Source organism: Drosophila suzukii, chromosome 3, assembly GCF_043229965.1.
Source record: "Drosophila suzukii chromosome 3, CBGP_Dsuzu_IsoJpt1.0, whole genome shotgun sequence".
Classification (NCBI taxonomy): Eukaryota; Metazoa; Arthropoda; class Insecta; order Diptera; family Drosophilidae; genus Drosophila; species Drosophila suzukii.
Window position 1 is genome coordinate 63,176,889 of NC_092082.1, and position 25,879 is coordinate 63,202,767.

General features: G+C 42.3%; 2 protein-coding genes across 5 annotated transcripts; one reads left to right on the forward strand and one right to left on the reverse strand.

The window, feature by feature from the left end:
- The first annotated feature begins 113 nt into the window (after nucleotides 1–113).
- Nucleotides 114–4,417, forward strand: LOC108016273 (ras-associated and pleckstrin homology domains-containing protein 1). 3 transcript variants are annotated; one of them, XR_001767749.4, is made up of 7 exons: nucleotides 116–745; nucleotides 803–1,461; nucleotides 1,631–1,757; nucleotides 2,591–3,063; nucleotides 3,445–4,003; nucleotides 4,081–4,184; nucleotides 4,264–4,417. XR_001767749.4 is itself a non-coding variant. In XM_017082899.4 (7 exons), exons 1-7 carry the CDS (start codon nucleotides 198–200, stop codon nucleotides 4,288–4,290), a joined length of 2,523 nt encoding a protein of 840 aa, XP_016938388.2. In that variant the 5' UTR covers nucleotides 117–197; the 3' UTR covers nucleotides 4,291–4,417. The 3 variants fall into 3 exon arrangements, 2 of the variants coding, with proteins under 2 accessions (XP_016938389.2, XP_016938388.2); XM_017082899.4 differs by having other exon boundaries at nucleotides 117–745; nucleotides 4,055–4,184; XM_017082900.4 differs by lacking the exons at nucleotides 1,631–1,757; nucleotides 3,445–4,003; nucleotides 4,081–4,184; nucleotides 4,264–4,417 and having other exon boundaries at nucleotides 114–745; nucleotides 2,591–2,944.
- On the reverse strand, nucleotides 4,415–20,350 carry NKCC (sodium potassium chloride cotransporter). 2 transcript variants are annotated; one of them, XM_036818975.3, is made up of 10 exons: nucleotides 19,688–20,350; nucleotides 15,878–15,971; nucleotides 8,621–9,005; nucleotides 7,931–8,164; nucleotides 6,823–7,874; nucleotides 6,322–6,563; nucleotides 5,824–6,260; nucleotides 5,648–5,759; nucleotides 4,949–5,222; nucleotides 4,415–4,890 (listed from the first exon to the last, which is right to left on the reverse strand). In XM_036818975.3, the coding sequence occupies exons 1-10, from the start codon at nucleotides 19,942–19,944 to the stop codon at nucleotides 4,774–4,776; spliced, it is 3,204 nt and encodes a 1,067-aa protein (XP_036674870.3). In that variant the 5' UTR covers nucleotides 19,945–20,350; the 3' UTR covers nucleotides 4,415–4,773. The 2 variants fall into 2 exon arrangements, with proteins under 2 accessions (XP_036674870.3, XP_036674871.3); XM_036818976.3 differs by lacking the exon at nucleotides 19,688–20,350 and adding an exon at nucleotides 16,040–16,095.
- Nucleotides 20,351–25,879: the final 5,529 nt, after the last annotated feature.

The following is a 25,879-nucleotide window of genomic DNA, read 5'->3' on the forward strand; positions in this document are numbered from 1 at the left end:
ATCCAATAATTATTTATTTAAATGATTTAACAAATTGGTATATTTTTTGAGAGCTTGTTGGTATATTTCAGTATAATGTTGTTAACACTGGTGAAATCGAAAACGCTTGGGTATATTCAACTTACATAACCTGGTAACATTGCTGCTTTGCTGGAGAAGAAAATTGTGGAATTAAACAGAATCCAAGGCATAGAATTATGTCACAGCGAAATCACCGAGTGGACCGCTTCGCGCAGATGACGAAGCAGGAGGAGATCATAGCAAAGAAGCGACAGGAGATCCTCGAGAAACAGAAGACGGCGCAGCTGGCAAAGGCGGTGGCTGCGGCGCAAAACTTGGCGGCGCAACTGAAAACTGAGACGCCTGCGGTAAAAGTAATTGCAAACGGGGAGCAAGAGGAGGAGGATGCCCAAAACCAGGACATTGCTGTCCAGGACACACCCCTTACGGCCGGCGAAGAGGGCAATGGCCTAGAGGCGGGCCCCATCGAGGCCACGGTCAGTAAAGGAAAGTTGGAAGACGCGGTGGCCCCCAAGACGCTGAATAGTTTCACCGGTAAGACGGGCAAGATCACATTTGGCCAGAAGCGCCAGCAGCTGCCACAGCCCAGTGTGGAACAGCCGCCTCCGAAGGTAAAGAACACCTTCTGCAACGATGGTTCCTTTCTGGAGAACTTTAAGAAAATACTCGAAAAGCATGAGAAGCCTCCGCAGCCCTTACTCGTTCCACCCGTTCAAATGCCCAGGTAGGTGTTTATTAAAGACAACACTTAAATGTGTTACTCATTTTCCCTCTATTGCAGTGCCGATGAGAATAGTACCCTGGAAACTGACACCGCCGAAAACAGCAGTTCCCAGCTGGAGGCGGCCATCGCCATTAGCTCGGCAGCAGCCATGGCCACTTCCATAACAGTGACCAGCTCGGCTCCAACTCACCTGACTTTTGGACTTCCCGTTCAGGCTGTGCAACCACCACCGCCTCCTCCGTTTTCCTTCAATCCTGCGCTTTTGCAACAGGGACCACCGCAAATGCAGCTGCCAGCCGCCTTCTTCCACGGCCACCTGCCTCTGCACCTGCACCCGGCGGCAGTTGCTCCTCCTCCACCCCCGCCGCCACCTCAGCTGCCCATCGCTCTGGCCAACATGGGTCAGATTTACATGCAGCTTGGACCGACGCCAGTAGAGGCCATGCAGCTGAATGCCATACCGGCGCCAAAGGAGTTTGACTTAAATGCGATACCCAAGCCACAAATAAACCTGGAGGCTATCCAGATGCCCACCATCGGCGGGCATTCGGCGGAGCAGCTTGGTCTCCTGCCGGAACACATGGCAATGCAAGTCAATCCCCACCCACCGCCACCGCCGCCACCTGTGCTAGAGGAGATGGAGCAACAACAACCGCAGCCACATTTGCCACAGGTGGTGCCTCCGCAGCCGCCTCAGCCCGCAGCTGCCCCTCAAGGTGTGTAACATAAGCCAAGCAAACTTCGATGCCTGTTCTGTTCTGTCATTTGAAATGCCCCACCCATACCGAACATCTATCCCTCATCCTTACCTACTTCCAACTTCCTACTCATTCAATTTGTAAAGAACTTTAATCGTTGAGCACGATTTTAAAGCAATTTATGTAGTTTTTTCAGAAACGTGCATACAATTGCCAACGTGCTTAGAAAACCTAATCGCTCTGGTCGCGGAAAATGGTGAAGATTATGAAGATAAAATTCGTTTGCATAGAAGCGAGTTGCATCCGGCCTTGTGGTAAATGACCTAAACATGCTTTAATTAAGACTGGTACCCAAGGGACGGTCTAAGGACATGGGGTGGTGAGGGGCGTAAAGCTTAGGGATTTAAGTTGCCATTTTGTTTGCACATATTGCCGAGTTTTAATTAGGGAAGTGTTGTGTTTTAGTCCTGCCCTTTACACACGTAATCCGAATTTTATTTGCTAGTTAAACCATTTTTTATTTCAATTTGATACTGCCAATGTTAGTGAGGTAAATTTAGATATCCTTAGATCGTTCGAATGTAACTGGACAGAAAATTAGCTCCCGCTGCCGAACGTTGCATGCCATTTCACGTTCAATAAACATTTAATATTTATTTTTTTTAAAGAAACTATCCTTTTCACTTTAATTAAAAGCAGCGAGATTTTGTTTGGGTCACCCAAATATGGGTTTGAAACTAAAAGTCATGTTCAGTACATTCAGTTCATTTATTCCTTTGATCCGCTTTAAGTCAAAACTATGATAAATATAAAAAAAATTTGTCAATGTAACCCCCAGTTAATGTGGTTGATTTTAAAGTACCGATAAGTTTTTGTTTTAAACTTAATTTCTGAGAACTTACGACCAAACGAACTAACTTGAAGGGGGTACAGTGAGGATTAGCCAGAGCAGTCGCTTGGACTCGACCCGTCGTTCCTCGATCGTCGTCTAAAATCTGGAGGAGCCAGCCGGCGGATGCCAACTAAGATCTCGAAATATACCGCTAATGGGGCGCCTCAAACAGTTACTCATATAATGTCTTTGTACACGTGACTAGCGTCGAGCACTTTTCATTGTACGTTTCACTTCTTTTGAATTTGGTAATAGGTTTCTTTATGATAAGAGCTGCGAGCAGTACCGAAGCTATCGCTCCCAACTCCTTGACTACGAGCGCCAGCGCGTTGAACGGCAACGGGAGCGGGAGCATCAGCAGCTAAGCCGGGATCAGCAGCCTCAGCCCAAGGAGCAGGAGGCTCAGCCACACCACGAGGAGCAGCACAGCAACTCGGCGGCCGACAAGTACGACCCGGAGTCGGCCATCAGTGCGGACTTTGACTCGGATGATGAGTACATGCGGGGCATGATGGACCGCAACCGGGACAACATCAAGCGCCGCATTGAGTGCCGCAACGAGCTGAGCGACGAGGAGAGGCGTGAGCGGGAAGAGGCAGCCGCCGCAGGAGGAGCGGTGGACGGTGATGACCATGACGATCAGGAGGACAAGGAGTCGCAGAGGCAGCGACGGAAGCGGGAGCGCAAGAGCCGTTGGGGCGAGAAGGAGCAACAGTTGCCCACCTCAAGTGAGTTTTAAAATAGATGAAATCTGATAACTGATGTGACAGTCCTCTCACAAGACCATATTTTGAATATGGATAGTTCACTATTTTGATGTTTAAACTTTAATATTAAACTCATTAACTCGATTTTGGGAACTCACTTTAATTTCCTGGATCAGATATCGGCATTTTTTCGTTTTATATGTAAATATCTTTTAAGAAAAAGATGCAATGCACACTTGGCACCATCCATCTATGCAGCTGTACTAAAAAATGGCAAAATAGTTAAAGATTCTTGGAAATAATAACGTTTTGTGTGTTATTTGAGCACAAAATTGATCAGTAATTCAGTTAATAAAATCAGTACGCATAAATGATGATAGTAATTTGTACTATGTGTTTTAGGCACTTCGGGAAACTTTGGTAACCAAAACAAACCCCTGCTAAGCAGCATCACACGCACGGATCCTGCTCTCCTGCAGTATGCTCGCCTTAACTACGGATCCACGCAGCTGAGCGAGGAGCAGTGGAAGCAGTGTGAAGAGCACTACAAAGTGAACCTGCTCTATCAGGACATGATGCGCAAGCGTCAGGAGATCGATCGACTGGCTCGCGGCGGAAAGTTTAAGTACGAATACGACTCGGACGAGGACATTGAGGGCGGAACGTGGGAACACAAGTTGCGCACAGCTGAAATGGAGGCCACGTCGCTGTGGGCCAACGCCCTGACCAAGCAAAGCGAGGGCAAGCATCACATTGGCGACTTCCTGCCACCCGAGGAGCTCAAAAAGTTCATGGAGCAGTACGAGGCGAAGAAGAACAACCGGCAGCCTGATCTCAGCGACTACAAGGAGTACAAACTAAAAGAGGATAATATTGGCTTCCAAATGCTGCAGAAACTCGGTTGGAAGGAGGGACAAGGCTTGGGACAGGACGGAGCCGGAATTGTGGATCCCGTGAACAAGTGAGTGGCTCCTTTTATTTTGTTATTATTTTTATAATATGAGTTACACAGGGCCCCGCAACGCGATGGAAACCAAGGACTTGGGGTGAGCAGTGCTGCCCAGCCGGAGGACTGCGACAATGAATACGACGCCTACAGGAAGCGAATGATGTTGGCGTATCGTTTTCGTCCAAATCCTTTGGTAGGTAAAATTTTAAGATGGGGTTTAAAAAAGTCGCGAGGAAGGATAATAAGAAATAACCCTTTTCATTTGTTTCCAGAACAATCCTCGACGCGCTTACTACTAGCACTACCTAATTAAACGTTCATTACCCATCCACCATATTATTCGGATATCCTGGATTCGATTATTCAACTACAGATTTTGCTGAATAAAATGTCCTTGTTTAAATTAAACAACGACACCCAGTGTAATGTAATGGTTTTCATTTATTCAGAGTAGTTCGTAATTAACTTAAAGCTATTGTATGTGAAACAGATCTCACGATTGTTCGAACCTTGTCGATCGGGATCCTTTTGGAAATCGGGTAAGAACTGTTTCACACAAAACTTCACTAGGGACTATCGTCAAGCGTTCAGGAGTTCGTTCATGTAAAAGAGTAAGTAGTGTGAGTCTCTTGGAACTAGAGTCTGGGCTCTGGAATTCAAATTCAATTGGGTTGCGGGGCGCAACGCCAACTCCAAGGATGAGCTCGATTCTACGGGGAACTGGGCGGAACACCTAAACGCTAATAATACTAAGTTGTACTCGAACTGGAAGCGAGGCTAGTCTAGGAGTAGAGCGTCAGAACGGGCGTCTGGTTGCCGCGGGCCAGTGCCACCGGACACTTCATGTCCGAGGTGAGCATCTCCAGCCAGGACATGTACAGCGGTGCCGAGATGGCCTCCTGAAAAAGAAGGATATGTTAGCGGACTCGTCCAAGGAGTCACTACCAAGCTGCTCACCTTGCGCGGCATGGGCAGGGACATGACGACCAGAGAAGCGTTCGAGGAGTGCTTGACCACCAGCTCATGGATGCGCAGCTGGCGATTCGTCTTCTCGGCCATGCTCTGCAGCTCCTCGTCCGTGATGCCAAACTCGTTCCTGGCTCCGCGGCGGAAGGGCTCGATCAATCGCTTGTGCTTCAGCAGTGTGTCTGCGCGCGGCTGCTCGGACACGCCCTTGAGCATGATGAGCTCCGAGTACTTGATGCGGAACTTTGTCAGCAAGCTGGCCATGCTGTGGGTTTGAAAAAATAATAGTTAACTATCAAAATCTATAGTGATTAAAACTATGGATAAAGGTATGAGTCTCCTTTTACCGTAGTTAAAGAACATATAGAATATCTTTTAAAAATAGTCACTTAAGAATTCTAAATATTAATTAATTTTCAATAAATTACCTCAAGTTCTAATCAAATTATCTTTACTGAACTTATTTAATATAAAATAAATATTTTTGACAACGAGGCTCTTAAGAACATCCTTTCTCAGATAGTTAAAATGTATCTTCGTCTCTGAGCTTAGCTTAGCCAACTGGATGTAGGTTTTATACGAATATTTTCAATATTTGTGAAAAGACTGTTAATTATATTTTACAATATTTTTTAAAGGTAAGTCCTATCCGGTTTTAAGGAATGATTTGAAGTTGTTACCAAGTCTTACCTCTTTTCTTCCTGTTCCTCGTCCTTGCCGTGGCACATGGTGAACACCCTCAGCTTGCAGTTCTGCCAGTGGGAGCGCATGGAGATGATATATGGCAAGAGAATGGTGAGACCTGTATTTCAGGGGGTTAGAAGATTAGAAAGGGCCACCTGAACAGAATCCAATTCGACACCCACCTCCGTCGTCGTACAACCAGAAGACATCGATGGTGCCCTTGGGCTGTTTACGCGTAAATATGGTCATGGCGTCCAGGAGGTTCTGGGGAATGTCCGATCCGCCCTTGGTGTGGTACGTCACGGCGGGCTCGTCAGAGTTGGTCACCTTGTAGCTGCGGGAGCTGCGCTGCATGTTGGGCATCGGCGCCGGCTGCGGCATTGTGAACGAAGAGTTGGGACTGTCCATGCCGGCCAGGTTGAGGTTGGAGTCTATGTGCAGCAGCTCGGAGGCGGCATTGGCCGCCGGCATCAGCTCGTTGGTGAATCCCTGGGCATTGGCGGTGTGCAAGTGACCCATTCCGTTGGGTGGCAGAACGACCTCGGAACTGAGCTCCGAGAAGTCCAATCCGTTGGGCAGGCGGAGCAGGGCCACGCCCATGCGCTGCGAGAAGGCGTTGCTGTGGGCAAGGTCGAAATGGTAAGAGATACACAACTCTATTATCAGTGAGTTTCACTTACTACAAAATGGAAAAGTAACTCTCCACCTCCTCCTTGCGACAGCGATTCCAGTCCGGTTTGTAGCCCACCAGCACTATGTTCGGAGACATCTTGCCGAAGCCCGTGGACTTGGTCAAAGCATTGATTCCGTCCTCCAGGCTGAACCCATCGATTACATTGTAGAAGGCCTTTATCTTGCGAGCATCCAGGTACTTTTGTCCATCCTTAACCAAGTGCTGACGGTTCTTGTAGCCCACTCGCACCTGCAATGTGGGAATAATGTTGGGTAAGTTCATATTGGTAATGTCATAAAAGAAGTTCTTATAAATAAAATAAATAATAATAATAGTATTTATACGATCAAATACTTTGAGGTCCCTGGAAAAACCGATTTTTTTTAGAAAATCACTCGAGTACATTTAAAAGACTTGTTTGATTGTTAGCTTTCCTCCCTCTATTTTTGGATCTTATTCGTTACAAAATTTCAAGTACTATTCCCAAGTATAAGCCCCATCTACATACCGGAATAATATTGGCCACGAACATCAGGGAGTTGTTCTTGGTCAGCAGATAGCCAAAGTCCACCAGTGGAGGCCTCGTCTTCGGATCGCCGGAGAGCACCAGCACCTGCGGGTGGTAGTTCTTGACGTGGTCCGAGACGTTCTGCAGCCGGTGCACGGCCATCAAGGCGGCCTTGTACTGCTGCGCCTGCGTGGTGGATCCCCAGTTGGCCTCCGGCTTGCGGTACATGACCACCAGGTACAGGGCGAAGATGATGCCGAAGGTGATGATGGCCGCCACGTAGTTGATCAGGAACATGATGGCCACACACATGGCAAACCCGAAGAGACTGAGCCAGGCGTTGTAGTACTTGAAGGTGGGTCGCCATCCCAGTGGCTTCACGAAGGCCGCGTGGAATGTGCAGAAGTTGATGAGGGCGTAGGAGGCCAGGTAGAAGGTGGAGATCAGGGGAGCGATCAGGTTGAGCTCTCCGATCAGCAGGAAGCCCGTGGTGATGAAGAAGGTGAGCACGTAGCCGCGGTACGGCTCTCCGTGCTTTCCATAGGGCTTCGAGAAGAAGATCAGGCCCGGGTAGATCTGGTCAATGCCCAGGGCCTGCACCAGTCTGGGGACGGACAGGAGGTTGGTCAGGGCCGTACTCAGCGTGGCCGCGAAGCACCCGGCGTAGATCAGCGGACCCCACAGCGACATCTCCTGCATCATCTCGTAGGAGTTGAAGAGACCCCAGGTGCAGTTTCCGGTGGCCATGCAGGGCAGTTCCGAGGCCACAATAGTGCCGTTGATCAGGTCCGCCGGATTGCCGGAGGCATCCCTCACAGCAGCTCCGCCGGCGAAGAGGACGAAGAGGGCGTAGGAAGTCATCGAGATGAGCAGCGACCAGAAGGTTCCCTTCGGAATGGCTGCCCCGGCATCCTTGAGATCTCCGCAGATATTGGCTCCTGCCTGAATGCCCGTGACGCTGGGGAAGAAGATGGCGAACACGCTGAAGAAGTCGTGGTTCACGCCCTCCGCATAACGATAGTCTGAGCCAAAGTTCTCCTTGAAGGTGCCCCCTAAAAGGTGTCAACCGTTGTAGAATAATTACTTTGTTTAAATGTGGTTAACTCACATGAGAAGCCCACGAAACCCCTTGATATGTTCTGCTCATTTCCCTGAGGTCCAATGGCAGCCCCGATAAGGAAATTGAAGATGGCCAGGACAATTGTGACGATCAGGAAGTTTTGCGCCTTCGTCTCCCACTCCATGCCCACGCAGCAGATCAGGATGAGTACCAAAACAGTCACCGATCCAACGATTCGGATGTCATTGATACCGTTGTCGACAATCTTCAGGTCGTTGTTCTCTGCAAATTATTTGTTGAATTATTAATAGTTTACAGAAATAGTTGGAAGAGTATTAATAATAACAAGTTGGATACGGGGAAACTTATAATTGCTTTTTAGTTATCAGACCCAAAACTACATATACATATAAAGGTCGAGATCTGGAAACCTTTAAGATATTGAGAACATCTATTGGCTATACTGTTTTTTTTTAATTCTAAGGAAGCATTTCTGTTAGAAATTTTCATTTAGTACGCCTTACCTCCTTAAGGAATCTAAACATAATCTCGACTGTACCCTACTTTTTTAAATGTGTAAGGAACCTTATTATTTTATTTACAAAATTTAACGACTAAATCGATCATATAGCTGCCCAAGTTAAGATCGGGTCGAATTGAACTTTCTTACTTTAAATCGAACTAGCATTCCTTTATTCTTTACAAATTGAATCCTCTGTGCAATTAATTGATACTCACTCAGTAAAACATTTAGCGATTCGCAGAAACCGATGGTGTTCATTGAGGCCGAAACGGCGTTGGCGAAGGCAAACACCACGCCCACCGACGCCCCAAACTCGGGCCCCAGCGAACGGGATATGATGAAGTAGACCCCGCCACCCTTGACCTCGCCGTTGGTGCTAATGGCTGACAGCGAGAGCGTCGTGATGACGCAGACCACCGCGGAGATCGTAATTATAATCAGCGACTGCAAGATGCCGGACTCGGCCACCACCCAGCTGAGGCGCAGGAAGAGCATGACGCCCCAGATGTTGAGGAGACATGGTATCAGGACGCCCACAATCCATCCCAGCTTGATGTGTCCGCCAGTGCTTTCCGGTTCGGGTTCGGGAATAGTAATGCTCTGCAACGAAGAATGGATCATTTAGTACTTAAAGACTTAAAAAACGATACAAAACATATAAATTATTAATTGTAGACTTTTATATGGGCCATATTCACTGATCTGCAATAACTATGATGTTTTATTAATCTACCACCCCGCTAATAACCTATGCATACAAATAAAGGCCATCATCATACCGCTAATTGTGGCAATCATTATTTGCCTGATAATGGGATCTTGACATGGGTAGCATTCAATCGAAAGTATGTTAAATATTTCATTGAATTGACTTCGGCATTTTGGTAAACTTGCTGCTACTCCAACAGCTGTTTCAGTGGGATTTTATTCGGAATTACTCATACGACATGTGTGCAATTTAGTACTCGTATTCAATTAACGACCCGTCGACGCCAGCCAAAGCAAAAGCAACACCACCGAATAAAGAGCAACAACCAGATTATGGGGAGCTTCATATTGCTTTTCATTCTAATTAAAGTTAGAATTTATAACAGCACTAAAACTCGAAGCATAAAAATGTTCAAATAAAAGCTGAAACCGAAATGAGCTGCCACGAACTTAACTATTTTTACTTATCCTGAACGTATTGTCTTTGTTTGGAGTTAGGGCTTGTCCAATAGAGTAGCAAAATGTACAAATAAAGACCACATCCACATAAACCTAACTGAGGAAGTGACAGTAATGTGTCAATTAAACCCAACAATGCTGTTATTAGTTGAAATGTCATGATAGCGAGGAATTCGCTGTGAAAAAGTTCCCTTTCTTAAAGGTGCTAAAAACTCGATTTTATTACCCAACATTTTTTAAGAAGGAGTCATAATAGCTCTGGGGTATTTTAAACCTCTGGTAACATAAACGTAAACATTTCATACGTTCTAACTCTTTGCTTGTAAGCGTATTTTTTGTGCTTCAATGAACGGCATTCGTTTATTAAATTGTAAACAATTTGTTCTAACTGCGATTAGTAATGACATTATTGCTAGTACAAATCCAAAGATAATAAACTTCAAGGTAATTCCATTTATAAGGGCTACGTAGTTTAAAATGTTTTAAAAACGGTTTAATTGCAACTCTGTAATATACTGAGAAAACGAGGGGTAAATCTTTAACCAAAAAAAAACTAAAATATTGCAGTAAATCATGCAAGAAAATTACTCGAGAAAATATAAGGGTGGCTCTTTATAGTTGCCCCTGTTTTAGATGACTTTAAAAACTAAAAAGCTATATTATTTACTGATCAACTCAATCAATCCTGTCAGGCCTGTAAGCCTCTTGCCATAGAAATCTCCCTTAAAAGGGTAATAAAATTCCGATGTTCTATTCCACTTGGCGAAACCAAAATATTTTTAATTAAATTCTGTTTTTCTATGACCAGCTATTTGTACCACAAGAAGAGAACATATTTCCACTCGAAGCATATTTACTTATCACATGCGGTAATTTACGGGGCTGGCAATTAGATCGCCCTAAAAACTTCCACTGGCACTGATCAAAGCTGGGCAGAACAATTTCTTGTGATTGTGATAATTTAATAGATTTACACAAGACATTGCTCCCTTGCCCTTGCCAGTTATTGTTTTGCCATTTGTCGCACCGGTGGAATGGGGCTCATTTATTTCATTGTTTGCCCACATAATTGAATGTTTTTTAAAGCGCCTCCAATTGGAAGTGCCTCACGTGGCATGTGGGATGTGGGATGAGGCGGACGCCGGGTTGGGCAGGACGACATCGATTCACGGAGGGAACTCGGGCCCACAGCCCCAGAGCGACCCACCCGCACACGCTGCGTATACGCAATGCTGGTTAGTTAGTCCTCCTCGGTGGGTGGTTAATGTTGATTGTTTACACGTTTTTGGCGGCTTCGAGCGGACGCCAACTCAGACAGACGCAAACATAAACATTTATACACTTTCATAAAATTCTTGTCGAGTAGTAAACTTTAAATACCAAAATATGTAAGGCACTGGAATGATACCATCATGGAATGGTATGGTAAAATAGATGTTTAGAACTACATTATATCCAGTGTGATATATATAAGCAAAGAAATGTTAACTTTCTTGGTGTCACACATAGTAGCAACGATTAAAGTTGTATTTGGACTACCTAAAGTCCCTTTCTCTCCGTGTGTCCTCCAATTCAGGGGTTTTTTAGGGGAGGACTAGGGGGTATTTGTGGTCTCACTAGTGCGACCCTCTGGCGCTTCCTTCCTTTGTCCATTTCATTTAGCGAAATACGCATTTGGCTCTGCGGTTGTTTTCCCCGTTCGAGTTGTCTTGTTATTGTGGTCGATGCGTGGAAAATTTTCGCACCCAAAATTGGAATTGAAATTGGTATTTGAGCTTTATGACATGGGAAGTGGGGGGAAAACCGGGAGCTAAGCCACTTTCTTGGCTGGCTTGTGCCAGTGATTTGAGTTCGGTTAATAGACAAAAGGGAGCCAAAATATGGATGATAGATATGGAGCTGAAGTGGGTATAATCGCAATTTCCATAAATAGCTGAAAATGAATTGACTCGGCATAGAATTATTATTAGCTTCAGGAAAAGTAAGTCTGTGGCTAGCTATGGCGACTGATTATGAAGGGAAGCTGTGGATCCTAAAGCCCCTTTACAAAGCTTTAAGACGTTGTTTATGGCAGATTCGGGCAGTTTCAACTGGAAATTTTACGGCAATTAAGAAAGTGCGCAGAAAATCGATAAGGCCAAATGAGTTATCCAATAAATAAGGAAAAATGGCATTTTCATCATTAAGAAGAGAGGTTTTCCATTCGAACAATGGGTAAGTATCAGAAATGCAACACAAATGGGGTAAACATATTGTTATATGCGCCTATAATTTAATGGCTTGTTCGGGGCAATGGCAGTGCGGTAAACAAAGATTTTCCAGCGAGACTTTTGCATTAGGAAATCGATAAAATGGTATAAAAATAGCAGCCAGCTCTTTGGCTATGAATTGTAAATTAGAATTGTAATTACAAGTGCAATACAAAAGGAATCTGAAATTGCAAACACGCCACAGGCTGCCCTCTTGATGATGTAAACAGTGCGCCGGCGAATCGCGCATACGCCACGTTGTGCGCCGAAAGATGTTGATAGTATTGTCCGATATTACCATTCGATTTGACAAATTACTGCTGTTGAGGGGCTCGATGGCAGGCGCTTTAAAACTGCCAGGAACTGGTAATGTTTTTCGGCGTGTCCGCCGCATCTCGAGTGGGCTGCCTGTCAGCCTAATTGATTGAAAGTGGGGAATAATCCATTGCTCAGCGCGTTTATCAAAATGACGTCCTGTCAGCAGCCGTGACAGGTTCAACACTCGTGCACTCGAGCACCGGCGGTTCTGGAGCGGATTCGATCGGCTTTAATGCGGCACGGCTCCACAGGCACATCCAGAGCCATGCCAACGCCCTGGAACCCTGTTTATGATAAGCAACGAATCAACTAACGTCAATGGCAACAGCTCCGGCAACATCTGCGGGCCGTTGCTGTCAGTTTTAATGACACGACACACTTGTCCTGCATTATAGCCACCCCCAGCCGCACATATGGCTATGGCGTTCACTGTAGTGAGCTGTTTACCCTGGAAGCTCCTGCTGCCCCGCTGCTCCTTGAAACAATGTCCATGTGGCCTGGCCCATGGCAGATGCATGGCTGCATCTTGTTGACAATTAATTTGGCTTCAGCGCTGTCATCGATACCGCCCTGCGTATTATGGGCCACGGATGGATGCGGAAAAATCCACTTAGGGCCGAGGCGACCGAGCGAAAATCGAATGAAGCTCGCTCGTGTTGATTTTGCATATTCCCAAGGAGCAGAACTTGTGCAGAAGTAAAAGAAAGATTTGTTTTCTTCCAAGTCCTCAACTCCCGAGGGGAGTAGAATATTTTTGTCAGGCAGTGTAAGTAGGCAAAGCCGAATTCAACACAGGGAATTAAATCCAATAGGTATTTCTTAAATAAAGACATAAGCCTGAATATTTAGGATTTCTTGAAGTCAAAAGTGCAGGTGATCCATACTCTCTCGTCTCGTTTAACAAATGGGCAATGAGTTTCATAATGTCAAATCAACTTTGGTTCAAATTTCATAATTTGGCATTTAAGCATTGAATGAAAAGAAAAGAAGAAAAATAATTTCACACATCTCACTATTCTCTGTTCTCTATTCTACCTGTTTATCTGAGATATTTACATGCAAAACTTTTTATAAAGGGCTACTTTACAATAGTTACAAAGTAGCCGTACAAATTGGCGCTAAAATGTCGACGAGCCAAACGAAGTTTTGGGCTTCACTTATTATTGTCTTTTTCATTTTATAATATATCTTGCTTGGTTAAGAATATGTTCCTGTGTAAAACTGGTTTGACAGAGCCATCACATCTTCTGGAAGCTAATCTCTATTTGTAACTGAAACCAAACCCTTAAACCGTCCTTATCCAAATGGAACCGGTTTTTTAAACTGATGAATTTCTAATACAGTACCATATTTAGACGGAGAATTCTTAAGCGTGTAAGCAAAAAACTTTAATTGGTAAACGATTATTATTTTTTCTTTAACAACTGGAAAAAAAACAAGAGGAAACGCTATTGTCGATAGCATCGACTTTTTGATGCCCCTTACTCACCTAAAAGGAGTGAGAGAGGGATGAAGGTATGCTTCCAGGACATCTGTTTTTTTGCACTAGCACACCTAGCGTCATCTAGCGCATCCTTTCGCCAACTAATTCCACCAAGCCTATAGCACCAACTAGCTGCCAAAATTGCTGATCTGCTGTATGTGGCGTGTAATCTCACTTGACTTGGCAAAATATTGAACATATTTGGCTCTAACTTTTAAATAAATCGTCCAATTTCAATCATTGATAATAAAAACAAAATCCAAAAATGTGGCCTTCAGACGGCTTCTAGTGGGTGGGTGTTAGAGTGGGCGTGGCACCCTGCTGAAATAAACTTGTACTGCGCAAGAAGCTCAAGAATCTACATGTCAAATCGCAACTTTCTAGCTTTTATTGTTTCCGAGATCTCAACGTTCATGCGGACGGACAGACAGACGGACATGGCTAGATCGACTCGGCTAGTGATCCTGATCAAGAATATATGTTTTATGAGGTCGGAAGCGCTTCCTTCTACGACGAATCTAGTATACTTTACGAGTACCGGTTTCGGGAAATAGTTTTTAGGGATGCTAATGACATAACTCATAAACTCTTTGGATGACATTATATCTGTGCGTCATTTTCGCTTTAAGAACTTTAAAAAATAGTTTTGGCCAGAATGATTTTGCATATTTCGTTCTTAATTTTAGTTTTAAAACCATTTTTGTTGAGTGCCTCTTATCACAAAATGGAACGTTGTTTTCTATACTTTAGGTGCCGTCTTGGAATTGGTATTCCCCTAATGAGCCGTTGCTGGATTGTAATGCAATTTTTACGATATCTATCATCCGCCGTGGTGGCCCGCAGAAGCCGGGCAAAGTGAATTAATTAAACCATACAGAAAATATGAGGGGGAGAGGCCATTCGAGGGAAAACTGCTTGACCACCGGACCCCCAGACGCGAGTTCGCTATAGACGCATCAAATTTATTACCCCGGCGATAAACATAAAAACCGTAACACTGGGGGACTCATAGGTCCCTCCGCCCTCCACAATTCTCCCTGAGCGATAAGCCCAACATGGTGGTGGGTTCCGAGAAGGCTGATTCGAGAAAGTGGGCGACCTTGACTGAGGTACTGGCGGCTTATCTTAAGTGGCCACAACGTCATCGCGATAGAAGCGCTCAAATCGGTTGGCACTAGACATCAATCGATGGGATGCCCGGAAGACGTCATGGAAAACTCACAATTTGCACGTCGGAAATGTGAAAATTGTTCGAGTAAATAAATCAAAAAGCGAATTAATGAAATTCAGATATAAATACGTATGTGTACATGTACATGGGCCTGTTTTTGAGGCTGGCCAAAGTGCGAGTACGATTTGAGAGCCGAACAAAAAATGTTTCGATTTCTGGCTGGATCCATATTTTTTGTTTTGGTTCTGTTTCTGCTTCGCCTCATGGTTTCCTAGGTATTTTCGCTCTGCTTTGTTTATTTGCCGAGTACTTGAAATGTTTTCAGAACTGAGTAGGGAAAGACTGAAGTGCGCTGCAAGGATTATGCCACTGCGAACACAAGGCAGATCCCCGAGTTTGACACTAAAAACTAAAAAATAATACTTGTTCTCTCAAGGCACTTGGGCCTATCACTAATCCCGGAGGAAAGCTGATGGAATGATTTCTAAATATGTTTTCCGACGTTTTCAAGTGCATTCCATGCCTATTGGCTGTCCGATTATTGGGCAAGGTTACACATACATAGTGGATCTAGGCTATCAACCGATTAGTCGAATGTTTGAGTGTTGTTTTTGGAAAATCACCAACTGACTATTTTCAGTTGAAGTTCAACCCTGCTCAAATTATTTCAGAACTTCTGGCCAATTTGTAACTATGCAAGCTATCTGTAAAACGCAAGCTATCTTTCTCCTTTGGCGAAATTCGGGGTAAACTTATATTTATGGTTGTATAATGCTTTCACCAGAATTTCGCCTGAAGAGATTTCTGTGAATTCTATTGGGAACTTCCCCTACAATCCGTGCTAAATTTTAAATTCCTCTGAACACATGATGAGCAATGGAAGCATGGTTGTGAACTTATTTTTAATCAATGCACATTTTCCTATACTCTGTTTTTACTTGTATAGTCCGTGATGCGCAGGATTCATTAAACCAAACCTTGGTTTTCACTGCCTTCACTGATTATGCAAACTGTTATGGCAACTGGAAGCGCTTACGTCATGGACTCGAGTTCCGAACTGGGGAACTGGCCACTGGGAACTCACCTGATCGACCGCCTCTCCCTGCAGCTCTCCGATGGAAGGACGCTTCAGGTTGCGCATGGAAATGCGGTAGTTGTCCAGGCGCGGCAGACTCTCCCTGCAATCACGAGAAAAGAGGAAATATCCGGTTAGAGGAGTCACTTTCTCCGGGGCAAGGCGCCGTACTGATGAAACGGAAGCAGAACCATCACCGCCTCGGGCAGCATGACCGTTGCGTGCAGCGTGCCGAGCAGAAATACCCAGTTCCATATGCCAAATACCCAATGCCATACCCACTCCGGACTACGCGGCTCTCCAGCGGATCCCAAGTGTAAGAACCAAGTTATTTGTGTATACACATAAATAATAAGACAATAAAATCGGCCGGCCGAGTGGTAAAGGTAGCCGAGCAGAAGGTCAGGGGTTCCACGCCGAAATCGGGAAAAATCGAGTTTTATCGGAAAATTCTTCTGGCCGGAGAGAGAGTGCCCGCCCTCTTGTATGATGTATATTTACTGATCGCCAGCGAAAACAGAAACAAAAACAATAACATTAGCCGAGGCGCAGAAACAGCACAGCCACTGCCAAAGCAATGCCAAAATATAATTTAAAATCTTAAAAAGGAAAAAACCGGAATGAGGAAGGCAATAATCGCTGAGCACAGCACGGCGCCACGAGCGGACAAAGGCGCCGGTTTGAAGGGATCGAAAGGGGGCAAGGTGGACAGATGACAGCCGAGTCGAGGAACGAAAGGGGGGACCCAAATGTAATGCATTCTCCGGCACACCCATTACTCATACGAAATTTCGGAAGGGTGGCCATCGGACGGGACCGCGTACTGACTAATACGAAGCAATTTTAAACTTATATTATGATATAAGATCCCTCAGTAAATACTTTTTATCAAGTCTTTCAAATCTTATGTGATTAAGCACCTAGTATCAAAAAAGGTCCTTGATCAAATAATATTTGAAAAGTTTTGAATGGTAGATGGTCTAAAAAGTACTTACTGAGGAAAGCTAATGATTTTAAAAGTGGTAGGCCTCAATATGTTTTAGGGTTCTTAAGTAAAATTTTTAATATATAATAGATTGGGAAATTTTTTAAGCTTAAGCTTACATTTTAAAGTGTACTGGGTTTGTTGGCATCAGAATTTGGTGTCGTGTATACCGGCATGAACTTTCGGTTGACCCACTAACCCGATTCCTTAGTTAAGCCAATTCTTTAGGTAAAACTTGATTAATTTTTGAAAGCCTTTTAATGACCCCCTTAATGACAATATTCTTTCTTTCCAAGGTTCTTCTTCCAACATACATAAAGCATCGTAAGGAAATCACCATAAATTACAGTCCCAACTTTCTTTGCCTTACGATCCTCATCCCTTCAGATCGCCGCTCAGTTGAAGAATAATTTATGAACGTTTATTAATTATAGAAAGAATCTCTCGAGGGCGTCTTTCATTGTGCTACTAAATAAATTGCAAGCATTCAGCTAAGAGAACCGGGCATCTTGTGGCTTTTCCTTAATTCCATTTTCCATTTTCCATTTCCAATCCATTTCCAGACAGATACAGTTCCACACTCTGTGGATATATGTTTATGTACAGCGTGTAAACATGGTCCCAGATACATATGCCCCAGCATATAAACATGTATAGGGAGTCCCAGTCGATGGGCATTGATTGCTGGCCGGTTTCGTTGGGAATCAGCTAGTCTGAGTTAGTTGTACAATTGGAGCTGGGCAGAGTTCGGGAGGCATCGATCAATTGAATTCATTGGCGCTCGCAATTTATTTGTTGACACGCTCATCCTCCGGCGAGAAACTCGGACTGACAGCTCCGGAATTTGTGGAGTGCAACTTGGTCGAATTTCCCGACCCGATCCGATCACCACCGCGATCCTTGTGCCAAAAACGGGCGACTTTGAGAACGCGAAGTGACTTTTACGGGCTGCATTTCTGTCAGTGTTTTTATTATTCATGCGGCGGGCTGATGTAACTCGCCTGCCGTGTGCAAAGTTTCCGAGAAAACAAATCATCGGCTGTCTTTATTTGTACCAACAAAACTGGAGGCCTTACATTTTTCGGACAGATCTTTGGCAGCCTTTAATTGAATTTAATTCGGGCATGTGCTTATGATATATTGAAAGTGGAGCAATTGTACAAATTAATTCGCAAAGCTTTCGCGGGTCTGGGTCGACATCGTTAATTTAACCGCAGTCAACAGTCATGTGTCAAAATTTGAATAATCAAAAGTGAAAAATTCTAATTAATCCGGAACAAATTTAATTTGGCAATGATCTGTGACTTCTTGAGTAATGACTGTCATTTTGTATTTAATATTATCTATCTTATCTATAAAACAAATGAATACAATTTTAATTTTTCAAATTTTCACATTCCATGCCCATTTAAGTGTATTATTAACTTATCGTAGCAAGTACGAGCCCATTAAAAGAACCTACCGTAATTTTCTACAATTACATTCTGGTTGAGCACCGATTGGGATGTGCTAAAAATTATACACTGCGATCAACTCAGGGAAAATGTGATTTAACAATCGACACTGACAGTGACACACTACTCCAATTTTGGACGATCTTGCTCTTGATAAGCTTTTCAATCTGTTGTCATTTTTTGTGTTTATGTGCCAAACGTGATTACAATAAATTGGCATAATGTAACCTTCATTTCGGTTATACAAACGGAATTTTTCGTTTAACTTTTTATTTATCGGACAATTTTGACGCGTTTTTTGCCTGTTTCTGGCTCCACCGATGCCTAGTGTAAATAACATGTATTTATTTCTCCGAGGTGCACAACAAACAGAAGCGGACTAAGTTTAAACATGTGTCGGCAACTCAATTGAAACTCATTACGGAACGGAACATTAATGATTAATTTGCTTTGGGAAACTCTAATTAATTGTTGTGTTATTTTTAAATTGTTTTAGGCGCGAGTTGAGACCCCACGTGCGCTGTAATGAATGGAAATAATATATCTCAAGCACCTAAAAGGAATCAGCTGAATCACAACGAAGCTTATCTTGGCGAATAATCACACTAATCGAAGCAATTATCAAAAATTCAACAAGTTGTGTGGTTTATAATCTAATGTTTTAAAATCAAAATCAAAGGCGAGCCAAGGGAAATTAATTTCTCGACGAGCTCATCATGGGAAAACGGGAAAGAATATGTCTAAAGATTGGTTTTCTAACTTGAATCAATTAAAAGGTATTACTTTGAACTAGACACTTTAAAAAAAATAGTGTTTAACTAATTTTCCAATTTCGGATAATTTGATAAAAACTAAAAATAAAATTTAAAATTATTTTAATATTAAATAAATTTTGAAGTATAGGATTGAACAATGCTAAAGAAATAAAAAGCATTAAATTCAAAACAAACGTACGATTTTGCATTTTAAATTTAAAAGTCCATAAAAATAAATTTAGATATTTTATTTATAATTAAGTCTTCGTCATCGCTGCTCAGAAAAAAAAAAGAAAAGTACAACAATAAGCATCCGTTTCAAATTGCCAACTCTAAGTTGTTTGCTTTGCTTCCAGTATCAACAGTCAAAATGCATTATAACTAATATTTTAAAGTAATCGTTGAGAGTTTTAAAAAGAATTGTGGTTAAATGAAATTTAACTATTATTTTTTATAGAAACAAAGGAAGTTTTAGAGCTCGTTTATAGTATTATTACAATAAAGAAGATCCTTTATAACTGATTGTAAACACCCCCTTTTTTCTTATTTTTCCCTGTGTGGACACACTTTCCAACAAATCGTTGGTAATTTCGCCCGGAATGCGTGAAATTTAAAGTTAACTCACTTCGTTAGCTGGGCGAGACTGAACTTGCGCTCGGCGTCCGATTTCCGCAGGAAGTGTCCGAATCCGCGGAAGGAAAGGCGCGAGCTGCGGCGATTCTCGCCGCTTTCTCCCGGAGCCTTGGGCTGCAGGTGGTTCTCGTTGCTGGACGGGGGATGCGGATGAGATGCATCGGGCTGGTCGGAGGGAGCTGATCCCTCGCCATCGTATCCGGCGTTCGCGGTGCCGTTCACCTTTGAGATCTGGAAGCGATCGGCCATGATGCGGTCCGCGGGAATCCTTGCACTTTAGTGTCCACTGGATACTGGATAGGGTTTCTTATCGATTGCACGAGCACCTTTGGGGGAAAGTTAGCGAACTGAGCGCACTGGCATTTTACACACCCGGAGGATAAGGAAAGCGCACCCAACTGGGAGTGGATGATATCACAAGGAGCGCGAACCGAAAGGACACGGTGTTCTACGACCGACTGCGTTTAACCCTCAACGCCGATTGTCCGAATATTTCGAAAGCATCGACCACTTCGGGTTTGTTTTGGGGTTTTCGGTTTGGTTTCGGTTTCGGGCTTGTTCCTATATATTTTTGAACTTCGCGGATGATTTATCCGTGGCGGCAATTACAACTTATCGCGCCGACTGTCGCACGGCGTTTGAGCGTTGTCAAGTGTTTACCGCTTGATTATTATGGCTTTTTGCGCCCGCTGCTCTGCCGCTCCGCTGCTTCCGCTGTGCCACGGATTTGGCAGCGGCTGGCTTCAGTGCCAAAGTACCAGGGCAGCGCGTGTGGTGAGTTCTCAACAAGTGTTCGTGGTCGAACTCAACACGGGGTGCTCTCTCTGCGGAGAGAGGAAACGCAGCGAAACGGGGAATAACGGTTGGCCAGGAGGTGCGCACTACGGACTACGGGATACCCGCTCCTCGAAGCGACTAACGCGTATTACGTATACGCAATATTAGATCGGCTGCACATTGCGCATACGTAACGGGTATACTCCGGTTAAACTTCAGGATCTACGGTTTTTGATTTTATTAATTCAAAATAGTACGTATTAAATTATGAATCAGATGTCAATATGTTAAAAATGCCAGAGCTATAATTTGGAACTTGAGTATTTAACATTTTTAAATTTAACTATTAGGCTGAATAAAAATTTAAAATTAATAAAAAAAATATTTAAAATATTAAAATTACTATTCATCATTATATAGTCATATATTGCGATAAGATATTTATATTTATCTATGCTTCTCTATATAACGAAGTCTAAAATTTTTATTTCTGTTTTTGTTTTTAAACCCATTAGTTTCAACTTAATACTTTGGAAAGCATTTATTTAATGCTCATCTTACTGATTCCAAAACGATAGTGTAGAACTAACGTAACAATAGTCGCTTTTCTATAACTTTTTTTTTCGGTGTACTCAAAGTTTACTTTTCGGTTAGTTGTAAATTCATTTTTAAGTTGCAAGACACCTAATTGGTATTAAACTTAATTGTGTTGTAGTGATTCTTGCGAAAAGTACTAAAGTAAAAAATTAAGTAAGCCCGCCCCAAGCATGTAAGTCAGATCATTTTCCCCGCAAATTCTGTAGCCACCACAGGTCGGGATATGGGGGCCATTTAGACACAATAGCACTAGGATGTACCGCGTTTGTTTGTTTAACTAAAATTATTATTTGACTAAATTGATTTTAACTGAAATAAAAATGAATACCCATTGAGAAAGAGGGAAAAACCTTTATCCCCAATTGTTCATATATAATAAATCCAAATGTGTTCGATCTAACGTATGTAAACAAAAATAGAAAACAAATAAACTATCGTAAATATCTATATTTATTTTCTTAATTCTATTGTAGTGTTAGCGGAATTACCAAAACAATGCGAAATCTGACTTTGCACATTTAAAATTTCTCTTAACCTGTGTTAACTGTAAATTCTTGATTAGAATCAACGAAAGTGATGTTGCCCTATATTAATGTTTTTGTTGTCGCCAACGCAAACGAGATTAGCAAGCTCGTTCTTATTATAGCCATCGTACCGTATCTGAGAAATCTGTTTTAAGGCAGTGCTTAAACATAGAAGAGGCAGAGCAGAAGGTTATGTTAATTCTTCTATAAATTATATTTCTGTTCTATGTTTATCTTAACACCTTTAATCAGTAAATACATAACTCGCATGTAAGTAAGGGCTCACAACTTTATTTTCAATGGGGTATTCATTTATTTTAAAAGGAATATTCTGTAAAAACATAAACATTTGATTCACATTGTAGACTGAAATTATTCGTTTAGCGACTTGTTGAATAAAACATGGAGTGCTTATTGGGGTCACCGATGAAACGAAGCTCAAGCCAACGCAGCGAAACCGCTTCGAAGGACCCTCGCCTGATCGGCTTGGCTAAGGTTTTGTCACTCGATACAACACCATTTTGTCGCATTGAAAAAGGAATTTAGCACCTTAACACTTTTTGTGGGTACGATTCGCTTGCGATTGCGGCTATTAGCTCGTTTCGTTTGTTTACCCAATTCATAACAATTCTGCGACTCTCCACGCTCATTCACAATCATTCGCACACTAAAACTTAGGCACTCTCGTAACATCTTTACTATCGGCCAAGTCGAGTCAAGCCAACAATCGGGCAAGAGCACGCGAGTAAACCCCCTTAATCGAATTAAATTCGGTTTTATCTGGTTTGATTGGCCGGCTGGCTGGATGGTTGGATAGCTGGATGGCTGGTTGACTGGCTGACTGGCTGGTCGGGCTGCTTTTAGCTCTGCGTCACAGAGCCTCCCGAGGCGGTTTTAATGAAGAGCGTAACGCCGCAAAGAGTTATTTTTATTAAGCCACATGAAGGTGCCCTGCTCTGAACCTTCCTCCATCACCCGAGGAACGGGAGAGCCAACCGGATGGGGCTCTCTCCCCAGCAGCTGGTTCTTCAAGAGTCGGATCTTTCTAGGGCCCATCTCGTTCTTATCGGTTTCATGGGGATATGAATAGTTATTTTCATCTCTGGGAATTTTCAGCTTCCAGCCACCTTTTGCGAAAGACATAACTAGTTTGTGACTTATCTAATTAATAGGGACCCTCAAGTAACTTTACAAATGTTTACAATATACGTATATTCTCGATTAGCGTCATTATAAAATTTACAACTGGCAATGTGATTCGGTAATTTAGAACCTCCAATCTTGATAGGCCGAACTTTCTGACTCATTGTTTTTATCTTTAAGCTGGGAGAAACCGCTTATGTTTGAACATTTTTACTAGAATTATTTAAAATATTTTAAATTCACCACACATGGTTATTTTTTTAGCTAAATATTTACGACTATTGTTGTTAACGATCAGTTAAATTCTATTTAGACGTAACCCTGCAACTAATTTGTTAAATTATCTTAGTTGCATAAGAGTAAAATAAACAATACTATAGTTCTCGGGTAAATTAGTTGATTACCCGTTATGACTGCCTCGATATCACTTTTATTTTTTTCTAATATTGCGCAAGTGATTAACGAGTTCTTAATTATCAAAATTTTTTATTAGTCGGCAAGCGATCACTGCCACAATTTTCGGAATATGTTTTTCAGCGTAACTGATTTTTATTCTTTTACGATACATTTTTCACACGTCTTCCAATTTGGTTTGCCTCGTTTGTTAAAGTTTATTGTTCGGATCTTCAGTACTCAGCGATAGGAAATTTGTTTACTGTTTCCAATGATATAAATTGAATTTCCTTTTATTCGTTCCTGTATTTGAAGCCCCATAAAAATTTGCAGCCGAAAATTGATTGTATACAAAGAATCCAGAGCGGAAAATAATGTATGATGTATCCACAACATTCTTTATGTGGTAGATCCTTATGTGGCTTATGTGTGATAAACCGTCAAAGTCATAGTTTATTTTTACAGTCATATTAGCAAGATGTTTATCTAACAATCCCTCAATATCTATCTTGTAAACTTTATTTTCTGCCTAGGGGATCTTTCTAAAATTAGTTTTTATTTGTTTATATTTGCGAATATAAAACTGTAATTGGCGGTTAATCTTGAAAATATTTTTCGTTTATTTTTATAGTACTGGCATCAAACAGGCCAATTAAATGCAAATTACACTCGAATTGTTTTCGAGATTCGGTAAATATGCTTTTGGTTGACTATTGTTCGTTTTACAACATGTAGGGTTTTTCAATCGAAATATGACAGTTTTATCAACTATTTCGGCATAGTTTACGTTGTTGTTACTAATTTTTAATAGTATTTGTATATTTTTGTTTGAAGTCAGGTTATTGTCATGGGTGACATCTACTCTCAACCAGTTACAAGCGGCTTTGGTTAACCCTCAAATGCACTTTTTAACACCTCCCCAGACCACTTGTATTCAGACTACGGACGAGTTCTGCCTAATTGATCGAATAAACATCGTGAGGCACAGATAAATATATTGTTTTACAGCTAAAATTAAATATTTAAGACTTGACAACCCTGTTGTATAACAATAGCCGGCCGCTAATTAATTCCAACTTAATAGGCGTCATATATAACCGATTACATCGGGAGACGATAATGTCTCCCCAATGACAAGGGAACTAGTCTTGGGTTCTTATTGGGTGGAAGACAAAATGACCATGCGCTATCGCGTCGTGGCTAGTGACATTATTTGACACTCGATTATTAATTGAATTAACTGCTTTATACCACTTTGAAAAGGTTCCACTCGGGCCGCGTGAAGGAAGTTCCACACAAATCGACAATAATCTAGATTTGATCGCTTGTTACTGGGTTTTCAAATACCTGTCCTTGGCGTCAATTGTTTTCGATCGCCTTACAATATTTGACTGGTGTCGATAAAGCCACTGGTATCTGGCCTGGTGTTAAGTGTTTGGATCAATATGTATCGGTTAACGGAAGGTCGTACTGCTTGATTAGAATTTTACGCGGCAAGGACTATATAGACAGATTATTTAAATCCTGATTCGACTCTTCATTGAGTTCAATTTATTGAACACGGTAAGGGAAGCGTTTTCCATCCGCATGTCAAACCAAATTTACTCATTTCCGACTGGACTGTATTTCCGCCTGCCAATCAGAATTAATAAAACTTTTCATAAATTCTGCAACTGCATCTCTCATTCTATTTTCCTCTTTCCTAACAAGCTCAAGATCTCGAATTCGGCCCCTATCAACACTTATGTTTTATATTCTTTAGGCGCTAAACTTTTAACAGATATGTACAACGTTCAAACTAAGGTTCTCTTAGATAAATATATATTTAATAATAATAATAACAAAACCTCAATTGGTAAAATATGTTGCCTATTTCTTGCGGCACTGCACATTTTTATAAAATTTTGATCTTAACATATTGCTGATCAGGTTTAAATTTTTAAAGTGCTTTTTAGTTCTGAAATTCAATAGTCAAAATTATATTTTTTGGGTTCTTAAAGGCATGTCTGGCAAATAGGGATTTATTTATTCTGACCAAAGATATTAAAAATGAGAAAAAACGAACTAACTAAAGACGACTTCCGCCGCTTAGATACCAATCTGAAAATGACGCATTACTTATTGCTGATTGCTGCGCCGAGTGCCTAATTAGTCGATATTACACCCATCAGAAGTTCGTCTGTTTTTATTCTAAAAATACCAAAAGGGTGAACCATGTAATATTGAGGTAAAGATATTTTTAAATGATACTTATTTAAATAAAATATTATTTTTCCACAATATATTCAAAATTTGTACAAATAAAAGTTGTAGGGTGAGACAATAGCAAATAGCTAAAGTCTGGAGAGAATTACTCAGGCTTGGGAGCTACATTCTCATAATTGTTTGGAGTGCATTATGAGCGTGATCTCACTCCCATTCGACAATTCATAAGTGATTCGGATCTCAACTCTACCGAAAATATCAATTAAATGCCGTCAATCGCGACGATTACTGGTTGTTACAGGGGTCACTCCAGGTCACTCCCCCCGTGGAGCGCTACTCCTTGCAGCTCCTATTTGAACATACATTTATACAAATTGCAGTCGTGCTGTTGATCGGGGGTTTTTCACTCGAATTCCGATCGCCGAGCGTTGTCATCATCACCAGCAACCAGCCAGCCCAGCTCTGTCATGCCAAGGCAGTTGTAGGAATAGGAGGCAGAACCGAACCGCTTCGTGGCAGTAACAACTTGTTCAGCGCCAGCTAGT